The sequence below is a fragment of the Lepisosteus platostomus genome, chromosome 20 (genome assembly GCF_059453375.1).
Source record: "Lepisosteus platostomus isolate fLepPlt1 chromosome 20, fLepPlt1.hap1, whole genome shotgun sequence".
NCBI classification, from domain to species: domain Eukaryota; kingdom Metazoa; phylum Chordata; class Actinopteri; order Semionotiformes; family Lepisosteidae; genus Lepisosteus; species Lepisosteus platostomus.
Window position 1 is genome coordinate 11083100 of NC_142630.1, and position 15821 is coordinate 11098920.

Sequence of the window (15821 nt, forward strand, 5' to 3'; positions counted from 1 at the left end):
CGTTGTTCTATACGCACTGCAATACCTGGGGCTGGTGTCCAAATTTTTCACATTCTTGTAATCTTCCTGTTTAATTTTCTTTCATGTGGTTTAATTTCTATAGCTAGTCATCTGTTTTTGAAAATTGAAAATTAATATATGTTGGTAGGGTATTTTACCTTAATCACAACATCACTTGACTAAGTTCTTACATTTATCTGTTTTCTGTTGTTTTTGAAACCTCCTTACTTATCCTATTTCATTTTTTAACATTTATTTTATTTATTTAATACCCCAACCTCATGGGAAACACAGAAGCAATTACAGAACAAAATAAACATGTACACATCTTTCAGAGATACACAATGTACAATATAGTGTTTTAGCCAAAAACAAAGCAGAAAGAAAGAACAAGGAAAAAAGGAGGAGAAAAATACTTGGACATGAAATATCACATCATCTGAGCTACTTTATTAATAGCAGTGTCCCAAGTTACCAATGTAGTAATGGAGACTGAGTGTAGCCAATTTGTCGATCTTTCTAAAAGCAGAATATCGTGTAAATATCTTAAGAAAACACAAGAAAAAAAAACAGCAGGCTCTTTTACATTCTCTTTTTACTATCCAACTCCTTAGAATAGCCTTCTTCACTGCAGTCATCACTGATATAAAACTCAGCTGTCGGGCATTGTCGGAGATACTGCACATCGAAGAGTACCAGAACTTCTGGGGTTGGGGAACAATACAGTAGTTCCTAATATGTAGCTTAATACAGAACCTACTGTACATATTTCCAAAACACATGACATACACCTCTGTGTATATACTGTAAGTCTCCATTACTCCAGAATTACAGAGCTGACAGGTAGCATCTGTTGATAACCTCATCAGAATTCTCCTCAGTGAAGTAGCAGAGGACCGGTAAATAAATCTAACTGGCTAACATGGTATGTTTTTTGATAACATTACCCCAGTCTGATGTATGGCTGCAGGTAATCAACTGTCCATTCCAAACTGATAACTCAGGGAGGGGCATAATTTTGTGAGAAATAAATATATTTTGTATTGCTAAAACAAATCCAGTTTTGACACAGGTATTCTTAAACAGATCCATTAGTGGATGAAAGAGAACGGTAATTCCAAGGGAAATCAGGATGAGATGAATTATTTTAAAACGTTAAGATTTTTTTCAGTTTTGCTCAGAAATTGTTTAGCTCCAAAGCTAGTGTTTATGAGACTTTTATGCTACCTATTAACCGGAGCAAAATCATCCAGAATGCACTCAAGCTGGGACACAGAAAAGAGAGACACTACTTGTTAGCTATACAAGCTCGTATTCTTGATAACCCTAAGACAATTAACTCAGACCTCATTAGCATCTTCCTGTGGTGGCATGGCATGATACTGTAAGTCCAAACATTTCTCATGATATAGTAATCACAGACATTAAGCAACATCCTGAAGGAGCTAACAGTACAACCAAGCCTGCTGTTAACACATTACTCTGTTCCTGAGCACAATTATCACACATGTATTCTATTTGTATCACAGACATACCAAACTTTACTGTAAAATATCTCACAACGTTTCACAGCAGTTAACAGATGTAGGTGCTTTTGTTTGTTAATCATAGGAAATCGCTTCCATCTGTGGTGATGTGGCTCTTTTGGATGTTTCAGAAGCCAGGGTATTAGAACAAAACTAAAAAAAAAGGTTTTCCGGACCTAACCCAATAAATATCTTAGTAAGCCTATTTTATTTTGGTATCTACTGTAAGTAATCAATTAAGATTGTTGAGATTAAAGCTAGATTGTTTAGATTAAACCAGTGAAGATTGTTTTGTATCCAACACCACTAATGTGCTCTATAGCATGACGTATCTTTTAGCATTTTTCCCACCCAGCCAGCCTAGAATTGGCCAATGTTTCTGTACATCACAGCTCACAGCAACAACTCAAGTACTGTGAGGGATAAACGAGGAAAGGCAGACAGGCCTCTCAAACCTTTCATAACCCAACAGCAAAAATCCAACAGTCCTTCAAGACAAGAATAAAACACATGGATTGGAAAAGTGCTAGAGCACTACCCATCCATAAAAAGAACTGCATATCTGAAGCAATCATAAACCATTAAGTCTTGTTTGCAAGTTTCTGAAAATGATGATCATAACTAAGCTACAGTAGAGGGTCATTTGTATAGAAATAATGTTCTAGGAGACAGTCAACATTAGAAGGTAATACAGAAGGTTATAGAGGGTAAACCTTAACTAACATGTTAACAGACAAAGAGCAAATGATATGGTGTATTTAGATTTTCAGAAGACTTTTAACAGAGTTCCCCATAAAGGATTAATTCTGAATTCTGTTCTGTAGACAGTTGGCAGATAGTGTGACTGCAGAAATGGATAAATTGGTTAATAGAAAACAGAATAAGATAAGGGAAGAATGCAGGCTCTGATTGGGTTGATGTAATTCGCAGAGTACTAAAGTGATGTGTGTTAGGAATACAGCTTTTCCTAATTTCTATTAATGATCTGCATTTTGGTATAGTTTACAGACTATACTTACCTGAAAAAAGAAGGATTACTCAACACTGTAGAAGCAGCAAATGAAATTCCAAAAGACTTACAATAGAATTCAGGACTCGATAAACAACTAGCCGGTAGCTCTTAATGTGGACCAGTGCAGTGCATTACATTAAGGTAACAAAAATATAAACTACAGTTATAAAATGGGAAAAACTGAGTGTGAAGAGGCTGAGTATAAAAAAGACTTGTTGGTGTTTATGTTGGAACATTATTTAAAGCTTGTAAACAATGTGGGGATGTAAAAAAATAAGAATGTTTGGATATACAGTTAATGTATAGAATTTACTGTATGTCTATATACAATTTATATTTAAAAATAATTTAAAAGATGTTAGTTTACAATAGTAAGTAAGACCTCATTTTAGATTCCTGAATACAGTTTAAAAAATTACTGCAGCTCTGTATTCAGTCCAGAGAAAGAGCAACCAATATAGCACACATTGAACATTAAAGATATGTCCTCCTCTGAAAGGCTAAAAGAGCAAACAAGAACAATAAGCACCCCATGGCATGATGCTGCCACAACTAGGCTTTGCAGTAGGGTAATAATGCTTTGCATTTACATCAGAAAGTTTACTTTTTGTATTGTGTGACCACAAAATTGCCTGCCACATGTCTTCAGTATCATTTCATTGCTATTTCAGTAATGACATCTTTTTTGCCGCTTGCCCACATACAGTAGGCCAGCTTTCGAAGTAGCAGTTGTCTTCACAGTAGCATCACTAATGTATTTCCAGTTTGCCATTAATGATGATCAGTGATTTGGAAATTTTCTTGTATAAATTGGCTTCCTCTTTCTGTCTCCTGATTTGTGGCATTCAACCATACTCTACCACTTCATCCCTGACTTATTTCAAAAGCTCTTCATCTTTATGGTTAATTTAACATATCACTGTGTGAGTTGTGGCTTGAAATTCAATATCTGAGAGAACTTACAGAGACAGATGCATTTACTCTGACCAAAAGTTAAACTACTTCGAACATATCGAGAAAGCAATGATTACACATATTTTGTGAGTTCTGTCAAGCTTAACTTTTGCTTCTGAACTGATTAATGGCCACAGAAAAGGGGTTAAATATGTATGTGAGAATCATCTTATCGCCTTAAAAACTCAATTACATATTCTCAGCAATTGTATGCTTGATTGGTTTTGGGTGGACTGCAGAAATTCTAACTATAAAGTGCTTTTGTCTAGAGTCATAATAAGAAATTCAGACAGCATTAAAAATATGGATTCTTTTAACAGCATACAAAGTTTTGACATTTAAAGTCATTTCTCAAAATAAAATGCCATGTCATTTAATTTTAGTACATCCATCCATCTTCAATTAGTTTCTTCTAATTTTGGGTCATGGGGGAACCAGAGCATATCTCAGCAAGCAACAAGCACAAGTCAGGGTAAACCCTGGATATGATGCCAGTCTATTGCAGGCAACATGGAGACACAAATACATACAGTACATGCTCACACCTAAGACCGATTTTCCAAGAAGCCGATTAACCTACCAGTATGTTTTTGGACTGTGGGAGGAAACCGATAGCACCCAGAGGAAACCTGCACAACCACATGGCCAACATAAAAAACATACACAAACAGTACCCCAGGGCTGGAATTAAACCCAAGAGCCCAGCAGTGTAAGGCAGTAAAGCTAACCCCTATACAGTACCACCATGTCCCCTATTTTAGTACATATATTTAAAATTGTTTCAAAATTGAATTATTTTGGCTTTTTTGTTATGTTTTCATTTTACCGTCAAAGCATAGATGTTGTGTGTCAATGAGAAACTCTTTGAAAGATTGTTACAGACTGAGAGACTCCAAAACAGATAAATGCAAGGCCAAATCCCACAGCAAAATACAGACGTTTAACAAGTCAACATTTAAAGTAAGGTATTAGGTAATTCAGCGTGCTTTCTGAACTCAAAGACACCGCTTGTACCCTTTAGACAGCTATTTCTTGATAGTCTTACTTTGCATTTGATGCACCCTTTAGTTATCTCGTTAAAAGTACACTATAATAGTCTCATAGATTAGAAGGTAATGTTTCAAATTATCTGTTGCATGAAAGGAATTTTTCCCTCCTAAAACTCTTAGTCACTTACAGCAATCAGGCCGCCACTAAGCATTATTCAACTCTCCAAAATAATAGGATATACAGTAGTACCATTAGTCATCTAGAGTAAATTTAGCTATATATTAAAATTAGAGATCCACATATCTACTGATGTTTGTATAGAACCCATATACTGTAATGATACAGACCTTCTGTCTGAAGATGTGCTTGTGTTGATTTCATATTTATAGAATAATTAATAATTACAATAATGTGCATCTTATAAATCCTCTGTTCACCACCCCTGCTCATCACCTTCTGAAACTGTTGTTCTAGTTTGAAATTCTAACTTCTGGCATCAGTACAAATAAAAATATTGCTCTGCTAAACTGAATGGGAATTTTGTGTTCTTTCTCCTTTCACAAACAAGGTACATTAACACTGCTATTAACTATCCACCTAGCAATTTTTAACTGCTTCTTCCAAATTAGGGTTGCGTAGGAGCCAGGGCCTATCTTGGCAAGCAATGGAGACAAGGCATGGTACCCTCTGACTTGGATGGGACACCAGACATGCACATACTCACACGAGGGCCAATTTTCCCTGAAGCCAATTAACCTACCACTATGTTTTTGGACTGTGGGAGAAAACCAGAGCACCTGGAGAAAAACACAGTGGGAACATAATAGGTGATTCTAAAAATAGAAGATTACAGAAATAATCAAACAGGATAAGTAATAATTAAAATCAATAACTGTAACCCCAAAATTGTAAAAGATATGCCAAAAATATACAACCATATTGTGCAAGTTTGAATACTTTTGCAAGGCATTGTATTTTTTGCAGATGAAAGAAGAATCAATATTTCTAAATGTTTTTTTTTCTTTCTGCTTCTTCGTGGATCTAATTTCTATTTGTTTCTCTGCAGTCTGTGTGCAGCTGCTCAATCAAACATCTACTGTACTGTTGATGAGGTGCAAATGTTTATTTTCTACTCAACACATTCTGAGTACAGTATAAACGTGGGCTGTGAACAATTGTTCATTAGCTGCCTTGAGTCCATAAAATACCACTACTACATCCTTACTGTATATAAACTACTGTATGCAGTTACTTTTAAGACACCCGTGTATGCCATTATATTCCAGTTTAGCAAGTGTGTTTCTTCTTTGGAGGTCATAACAGAACCTGAAAGAAGCCCAGCCTAGTTATTATAAAGCTCTAAATCACATCTACATTTAAATGTAGTTATCATGTGACCACAGAAGAAGAACTCATAATGGCAAGAATTTTCTTTGGTTTTGTCACCATCCACACTGTCAGTTAGCATGATAAAATGTAGAACCATAACTTTTCCAAACTGTAAAAGGAATTTGCCATCTTTCAACCAGGACTTTTTATGTGTCTCAGCTTAAAAGACTGAAACAACATAGTATAAAACACAGATACTATATCCCCTCAATCAATGTTAAGTCTAGGATCATCTGTGCTTTAGCAGGATTAAAAGAACATGTTCATGATCATAAATCAAGAGAACTCTGCTACCTGGATTAGGTTTAACAAAATGTCAGAAAACCACTTTGTTTTGGTGAGATCTATGTATTAGTATTTCTGTTATCTGACAGGGTTAGGTCTATCTCCAATTTTATATATTTTAATTATTTTAGTATCCACTGACTTTTATGATCAAAACCGTTAAATTATGTTTCTACAAACAATATCATAGGCATTTTATAAGCTGTGGAAAATCAGTCTACGTTTGTAGTGACATTTCCAGACTTGTTCAGGTCAGGTTTAAAATGTAATGCCTGTAAGAACCATTTGTCAATATGATAGAGGGGGAATGTGAGTGGGCAGAGGAAACTGGTATCAAAGAATGACAGCAGGATGAAGGAAAGACGTAGCATTGCAAGAGTAGCATTTACTGATGAAATACAGGACACCTGCTGAGAAAAACATTAAGTAGTGACAGGGTACATCTAGTTCAGCTGCTGTTTTGTGATTGAGGTACAAAGACTACTGCTCTATGACCTGATTACTTTGTCAGAGACAGCTGACCATTTCTTTCTAAGTTGCTGCTCTAGACTTCTATGGTATGAGACATTCCATGTGTCAGTTTCCATGAACATAAGGTAAGAAAGATACCGGTTAGCCTTCGCTGGCAGAAAGTATTTTATAAAACACCTTTTTATACAGCACAGGTCAGTGGCATTTACAGGTCAATCCTAGAGTTCTAAGTGCCTCTCTTTATGATTTATGTGGTACAATTGGTTGGCATTGTATCCAGCAGCCATATCACCCTGCAACTCACAACTGGCAACCCACTGAAGCTAAGCAGGTGTGAGCCTGGTCAGTACCTGGATGGGAGACCTCCTGGGAAAAACTAAGGTTGCTGCTGGAAGAGGTGTTAGTGGGGCCAGCGGGGGGCGCTCACCCTGCGGTCCATGTGGGTCCTAATGCCCCAGTATAGTGATGGGGACACTATACTGTAAACAGGCGCCGTCCTTCGGATGAGACGTAAAACCGAGGTCCTGACTCTCTGTGGTCATTAAAAATCCCAGGGCGCTTCTCGAAAAGAGTAGGGGTGTAACCCCGGTGTCCTGGCCAAATTTCCAATTGGCCCTTACTAATCATGGCCTCCTAATAATCCCCCTCTATAAATTGGCTACATTACTCTGCTCTCCTCCCCACTGATAGCTGATGTGTGGTGAGCGTTCTGGCGCACTATGGCTGCCGTCGCATCATCCAGGTGGATGCTGCACATTGGTGGTGGTGGAGGGGAGTCCCCATTACCTGTAAAGCGCTTTGAGTGGAGTGTCCAGAAAAGCGCTATATAAGTGTAAGCAATTATTATTATTAAAAGGACTATGAGGTGTGGTGCACTCTAACAGCAGGAGGGAAAAACACTGTCGAGGGAGGAAGTGACAGCAGGCGGCAGCATCAGGAAATGGTACCTTTTCCAACACTCTAAACACTCCCAACATGATCAACACAACATTGTGGAGGATAATGGAAAATATTTGTTATCTCCATAATGTAGTGGTCATTTTACAATTTAAATTGTAAATACAATTCTTTACATAAAAACGTATTTATTTATTATTATTTTTTTGATGTTTATTACTTTGACTTTTTTAGTCTTTACTTTGGGCTCTTTGTATCCCTGTTATCACAAACTGTTGGGAATTGCCCTTAGCATTCATCCATAATTTATACTGTAACTGATCGGACTCCATATGTGCCGTGTATTACAAACAGAAAGAATGGTATTACAGTATATTCTAAATATAAATGGAATTCTGTTTCCTATTAACTGACCATTAAGACAAGTATACAGTAGATATCTCAAAACCTACAGTCCTGTTTGGGCTTTCAGCTGATTTTTAGAAAAACTGAATTGAGCACCAGCAAGAATTTGTACAGTATCTGTATTCTGGTTTGTCCTGCAATGCAGGTGGTCACTATGAGCTTAAGCCTTGAAGCTCTGCAGCTGTGAAGTTGTATAAAAGCAGGAAACCGAAGTAGTTGGGCACAGGCTCTGGCCACACCACTGTATGTTTAACTGTATGGCCACAAGAAGAGTATTACTACAGTAGATTATAGGTTGGCAACTTACTCTCCAGGGCTGGTCATTGGCAAAGAGAAAGAGTACAACTTTAAGTTTAATCCTGAAAAAAGGCTACAGGAGTTAACCAGACATTGAAAGTTACACCTTATTTAGAAAATAAGAGCCAATGAAGGGATTTTTTTCATTTTTTGAATAGACACACTATTTTCTACCAATACCATTTGACATTATTGTGCACTTTGTAATAACAATTACAAGCTCCACTTGTGTTTTTTCTTGTATTGTGAGGTGACCTACACTCTGCCCTTGATGTGAACAATACTGTACATATAAATCTATGAATGGCAGAAAACTAACAAGAAAAATAACTGAGCTTATTCTGTTAAAGCTTTTCTCCTAAACCCAAGTAAAAGGTGGTGTGTCAGAATCATACACAAACAGGCTGCCCAAGTTGTTCAATAAGACAATGAGTATTAATGTTTTTTCCAATAGAAAGTTCTGCAAGATACCACTGGTCTTTAAGAAAGTATATCAGTACCACCCACCACCCATGAATTTCTTAGGGCCTTAATCATAGAATCATTTTGTCAAAGAGCAGAAATATTATGAAACCAGCAACAGCTTACAGCTTATACAGTGAATTGTACATTCTTGTTAAGATTTTGGCAATAATAAAATACATTTTGCTTTATATTCCTATATTAAAGGATTTACTACCCAAAATGTCCTTATAGCAGATGTTTTCAGAAGAGAAAAACATTTACATGTCCAGGACTGAAAAGTGCATGTCTTGACAACAGGTTGTCCATCACCTACCCTGCTAAAAAGGAAACTGCAACTGTTTCAGGAAAGAATTCCAGACTTCACATTAGCAACATCAACAAACAAATCCCAAGAGCTGAATAAACACATCTTGCTTGGGCAGCTGAAAGCCAAATGTTCACTGGCAGAAAAGGTGTAAGTGACACACCTCAGCCTTCTGCTCATAGAGAGGCAATCACAAACTCTACCCTGAGAAACACAGCACCAAAATGCAATCATCCAAGACTGATTTTAGGCTATCAGGGGGTTAAATACTTTATAAAATTAATACACATTTGTCTTTAAAACACAACATTAGATAATGTACAACCACTTCAAAGCAAGTGAAAGAGAAAATTATCGACCACAATAATAAAATATGAGCAATTGTGTTAAGAAAAAGATGCAAGGTACTTGAAAGAACGTCACCACCTTAAACCTGTGATGTCACATCAGCTGTGCTCAAAATTGTAATGTCTCAACAGCAGGCATGCAAAGTAAAATTATCACTTTTTAATTAGAAATGGACTAATTGACAGCACTGGATGTTAGCCGATAACTAGAAATTTACTTTGATAGTTATATGAAATAAAGCAGTGGTTTGGCTCGGAAAATCTGAACAGAAGTCATTTTGGGGCAGCCTTGTTTTGGATTTCAAAGAATACCATTTGCAGATATCAGAAAATTGGTGTTGCCTAAAATCTAAATGTAATTTTGCCATGTGAGCATTTTAAAGTCTTTATCCATTAACCATATGTCATAACAATTATGACATTACAAGTGGCTTTTCTTTACATAATTTCCACTTCTGGAACCATGTAAATCACAAGACATTTTCATTTTCCCTCATTTTAAATGTGATGCTAACTTCTAATTCAAATATCTATTATATCCCTAAATACATATCTGAACAAAATAGGAAATTTCTTAAACATCATAAAATGGAATTCTAAGAAAGCCGTGCATTTCTTTTTTAGTATGAAATAAGATAAGAAAGAAATTAGAGAGAATTTCTTAAAATAAAGTATAATCAATGTAAAAAGGGTTTCAACAAACTAAGCCCTTTTAACCACAAGAATTACCTTTAAACTATATTATCATTAGTGGCTACACTGAGACTGTTTCCACCTTATCCATTAATTGAGCAATTGATCTGAGACTTTCCAATTTATCACTGAATTTTAAAAAATAATCTTAAGTGATCTGTTATTTGCGCACTTTTAATTTACACTCAGATTATAAAAGGTTAAAAAATAACATTAAGGTAGGGTCAGCAATGTTTTCCATTACTATTGTACAGGAAGTTACTTCTACATAATGATCTGTGTCAAGGCTATAAGCAGGGAAACAGAAGATTTAGTGCTACTGGTGTCTTAAAGTGATGCCACTACAAAATCTGTGTTTTTACCCTTCAAGTTACTTGAAGGAAGAAATTTGCATAGTCTTCAACACTGAGATCTCACTTTAACAGATACTGTACTTATATTTTGACATTGTGATACTAGAACAAACCTAATATTAATGAGATGGTATCATTTTACATCAGATTTGTGAATGAAACAGCATGGGGTGTTGAACAGCACAGGGTGGTGCATGGCCATATTTGGTTCTCATAGAAGAATGGGTTGCTATTTTAATGAGGACCCTCATGTAAATCAATCTATATAACTAATGCATATATAAAAGAGAGAAGATAGGACATAAAGTGGTCGGAGTAGGGGCAGAAAATTAACTTGTGCCACTTCAATAAATGGCTCAGCAGAGAGAAGAATTTAAAAGACATGGCTATGACTTTGTGCTGCTGAGCATAGACTAGCTGAGGGCTTGGGAAAGGTCATGGGCATGTTTATCATGACTGGACATGCTGGTCCACGCATAGGAATCTCATAAAGGGTAATCAAACCGTTCAATGTTTAACAATACTGTGTAACCCAGTAGGTTATCTAATGAGATAATTAATGAGGTAAAAATTGGTGTCTCATTCTGTGAAGCAGAATCTTTTGTTTTGAAACAAAATGAAAAGGTAAAATCGTTGCAACCAACTAGCAATTCAAATATACCACCCAGTGTCCCTCTAACATCCTAAAGTTGTGACCTAGAGGTAATCCAGTTTCCATGCTGATTTATTCGAGATCAAGCTTTTTAAGAAGGCTCCTAATACTGATTAATGGAAGATTGACTGTGATCTTAAGCTAACGGATTTCAATACTTAACTGAACAAGCCCCTTGTGACCCCCCGCCACCACCACCAACTACAAACCTCTTGAACAAACTACAAGACGGCCTGTTCATAATCTTTTAAATTCACAAAACTAACACAGAAATTCAGCAACATCAGATAGGTGTTTCGACTGTCCTAATTTTCAAACAGATAAGACTTTAGAATGTCCACTAACATAGGGAAACACAAATTACCACCCATTTAGTTCTGGTCATGAATTGTCAAATTCCCTCCATTTATTATACCTCTGGTTCTGTATAATGGATTAAAGAGCTCTTGAGATGTTCTTCAATTCTATGTGTGAATGGTATAAACCAAACTCTAACAATAGCTTCAAAGCATATCCTAGGAGTGCTGCTGCCATCAACAAAAAAGTTCTTTAAATTAAAAATTAACATTCTTGAAGAACAAATGGACAATTATCTTCAAGTGTCCAAGTAACTGCACAGGCTCATAAGCTCCCATTTGCATTTAATCCAAAGCTTCTTGTGAATAAAGATGGCAAGTGGGGATAAACAGGTTAGGGTAGGGCAGTGTTTATTTTTATTTTCTCCTGTTTCACTCACTGTAAGTGACATTGGAGAATATAGCCTCAATTTTTTCATGCAGGTTTTCCTTCTTGAGCGAGATTGAGTGTGTGTACATTCAACATACAGAAGACAACTGAATAGCCAAATCCTCTAGGTCATCCAAAAAAAAATAGATCAAAGAGCTCTTCCAGTCTATTCAAATGCAATTGCTTCCCAATCACATTGTGGTGTTCTGTAGTTTTAAAGAATGGGTCACTGCTGTTTTATTGTGAAGAAGCTACCACTAATGAAAGGGACAATAAAAAGATTAGTGCTGCCAACCATGCAGGAGAAACATCACTTTTGGTTTAATTGCAGTGAACAAGGCAGATAGGGAAGCAGGACAAACAGCAGACAAAAGAAGAGGGTGCAAAGAAGGAGATAGAGGCTATTTGCAAGGTATGCTTCATCACAGTATAATGTACAAGGTGGGCATATGACTTGTGTGACTCAAACTTTAACCACAGCTTCAGAAATATTTACAAAGAGCTGTGTATCCTGTTTCTACTCCTGCATCTTAGTTTCACAGATTTGGGATTTTTTTTTGGTAGAACACTGACTTAGGACGCTATATCCTGGAAGCCCCTAATTTCACATATCACACATTCTGTTAAGCATTTCACAGATGGCAGCACAGATTTCAAAAGGGGACAAAAACACATGTATGACCGGGTACAGGCTTTAGCGTTCTTGCACACAAATTAAAACCAAGGAGTACTACAAGAAATTTAAAAAAAGGTGTATCATCAAATAAACAGGGTGGCTGAGGATTTTGCCTACCATGGAAGTCTTCCATTTATGTAAGGGTGAGAACAACAAAGAGACATTGTAGCCAGGAACTTTTGTCATAAAAATATTTAAGGTAACTATAATTCGGCATCAAAGGTTAGCTCTCCTAAAACACAAGCAGAGAAGGTTTTGGAAAACTAAGGACTGGAAGCTTCAAAAGGATAATACTGTTTTAATAAGAGTGCTGGTGGTTGAGTGGGAGTGATTGAATGCACATGTGGTACCTTAAAACACACTCTCTTGTAGAGCTTCGTATTGGCTTCAGTATAACTCTTATTTCTAAAGAAACTTACAGTAAGTGTCATCATGGCCGAAGACATCACCAACCACAACCAGCTGAGAGAAAACTTACCAGGCCTGTACACGTTGATATGGCTGCTGAAGAAGCACTGTGATTCCTGATAAATCCCTGATAAAAACAATTGCTGAAAGTAGGCTCTTGTAGTGTAGTGCCTTCTTTGCTGACTGTCTGTACTGTGAAGCCATCTGCTAACACATTGGAGGGTCTTAAGTCTAAGTGCACCTCTGTTCCAAATGCTGACAGCTTGTAGTGTACCGAGTCCTTCTCAGACTGCAAAGATCTCCTCTTTCTGCTGTTCTCCAAAATATCGTGAGAGATGTACCGTCCCATGGAGTCTACTTCTATAGGTGTCACAAAAACATAATCTGAAATGAAATATACAGTATATGCAGAACTTCATTACCTAATAATTCAAATTACACTAATAGTTTAAAAGTTTAGTATTTGCTATTTTCGGTTTGTGTAAGTCCCCTATCATAGAAGTATTGACACAGTATTACAGGGGATTCATTATATACTGAATCTTTCAAAACTTACTTGACAGACGATCAGTCGATAAAAACAGAAAAAAAAACGAAAACCCATGCCGAATTAAGCATGTTATATACGGTTTATCTGTCTCGTTATTAATAAAGTACTACTAGTAGTTTCAGTTGTAGACTATACTTAAGCAACTTTAATCAAATCGATTTTCGTAGCAAGTCAGTAAGTACAGTATTTGTTGGGTACGGGGTTTTCAATATTAAGCCTTTAACTATTAAATTAAGTCCAGTTTAAAAAATATTTAAATTATACCAGCACAATTAATATTCCAAACCTCTTTGATTACACACGCCATCTTACTTCATCATTGCAAATTCAGAACAGGAATAGCTAAGTGCAAAGTTAAAAGCTGAACTCTAACTTGTTCCGTCACTGATAAATCAAACTGTGTCAGCTGGTTAGCTAAACCTGATTTGCAGCGGGCGCCAGCTACTGCTTTTACAGGGAATCCCTTCAGTCGATGCGTTTGACCACCGCAGACGCAGGATTGAGGGTCAGTGCCATATGCTCCGTATCACCTGGTGAAATAGTGTCTTATAACTACACACTTACTGTAAGTTAATTATTATTAAGTAATACATAATATTTTCACATTTTGTTTTCAATATTGTCAAATGCCTTGGGGATAAACGTCAGGGATTGTTTCCCTGTCGGTAGCGGAGTTATCGGTATTTTCTAAATTGTTTAATAATTTTGTTTTTATTATGCATTTTAACAATAGTAGCATAACGTTTTTAAAATATCCTCTTGTAATACAATACGCTAGCTGCATCCCTGCCTGCACCCTCGTGCTGCTGAAAACGTTTAGCAATAAAATAAGCAAAAGTACTAACCATGATCCAGTCCACTGCTCTCACTGCTTAAAGCTGCTGTTTCAGAAGAGACAGAAAAGGAGCAACAAATCTGCAATATCTGCAAAACAACACACAGGGATTTGTGAAGACACGACATTTCACTCATTTGCAAATATTATTTGAAAATAAAGATATGTAAATCTACGAAATGACAAAAAAAGAATAAAAGACACAGAAATAAAGATCTAAAATGAATTGGTCACCTGCCTTCATAACATTCCCAAACCACAGGGTTGACAAAAACTTCACTGAACTGCAGCTTACTATTGGAATATGCAAAGTCCATATCAACAGGAAAAGGCAATCCATTTTTGTCATGCATGCACGTCTTCTGTTACCTTCGCCTTGAAAAATGCAAAAATAACCCTCGACAGCGCTGAAAGCAAAATCTGGACATTTTACTTGTTTTGCCTTTGCTTGTTTCTTACTTGAAGGCGTTTGAATCCATTGGATTTAATTGCAAGAAAAGTGCTGTGTTACACACTGCTGCATCAGGTAGCAGGGCTACTGAGCTGCAGAGTTTGCTCTGCTACTACTGAAAAGTGACAGTCGGCTCGTGCTCATGCTGTTCAGCAGCAGTAACCCTTTCTGAAGGACCAATCAGCGCCAGCCATTCCCGGAGAGGTGTACTGGAAATTCATTAAATGCAACCCGCAGCGAAAACATCATGAATTTCCTGATGAATACTTTTCGGAGCATCATTGTTTAAAACGGGTATTTAAATCTCTCAGATTGTACGTACACATGTATCTTGGACAAGCAGTAATATATGGAGCGATTTAAAAGGTACACGTCTTTAGCACATGGTGTTAAATTTCAGTGTATACTCAAATTTATCTAAAAAACGATTGGTTTCATACAAAATGGAAGTACAGTATAACTAATTTGTTGATTGCCGACTCCTGTCCCTTAAAAAATATGAATTGCATATTTCTCAGCACTATTCAAAACTTTTTCTACCTTCAGGATTACTGTAAGTACGTCTTAATTTTAAAATCGTGTATTCCATGCAAAGCAAATAAATTGAAATAGCATACATAAATACAATATATGCGCACAACAACCAAGACACGTCACATTGTGTAGCAACATTAAGGTGGATGATAGAGAGATTATCAATTTTAAAAGTATTAAGTAAACAGTTACCTTTAGTATAGCCCCAGGCTTCTATTTACGGCCTGGATACTAGGAAAGCTGTTACTTAGCTGCTCTGGAGAACCTGTTTGAAAACTAAGTATAGCTACAAAGAGTATCAATGCCAGTTAATGGTTCTGCAGCATCTCACTCCACACTTAACCATTTCACTGCTAGTGTCTCTTTCTTATTTCAGTTTAATTACAGGTGTTGAAAACTGTGAGCCAAAAGGACATTAATCCTTTGTAATTGCATGGCATTTTTTTACTTTGTGAAAATTTCTGCAATGGCAACATTTTCCCCAAAAGGGTCTTTTTAAAATACAATTTTAATGGATTAACACTACATTTTCATGCTGAATTAGTGCAATAATGGTGTTAAACATTACACTAAGAGAATGTGTTTTAGAGCTCTTGCATTC

At 36.5% G+C, this 15821-nt stretch overlaps 1 protein-coding gene across 3 annotated transcripts in view; it reads right to left on the bottom strand.

Annotated features, from left to right (window-relative positions):
• Positions 1-14812, bottom strand: part of adamts18 (ADAM metallopeptidase with thrombospondin type 1 motif, 18) — a 52120-nt gene extending 37308 nt beyond the window's left edge. The window contains exons 1-3 of one of the 3 annotated variants that reach the window (XM_088613732.1): positions 14605-14812; positions 14246-14324; positions 12921-13234 (exon numbers count right to left, since the gene is read on the bottom strand). In XM_088613732.1, the coding sequence (XP_088469858.1) occupies positions 12921-13199 (279 nt within the window). In that variant the 5' untranslated portion in view covers positions 13200-13234; positions 14246-14324; positions 14605-14812. Of the gene's footprint in view, positions 1-12920; positions 13235-14245; positions 14325-14473 lie in introns of all 3 variants that reach the window. The other 2 variants (XM_088613731.1, XM_088613730.1) reach the window with 2 other exon arrangements.
• Positions 14813-15821: the final 1009 nt, after the last annotated feature.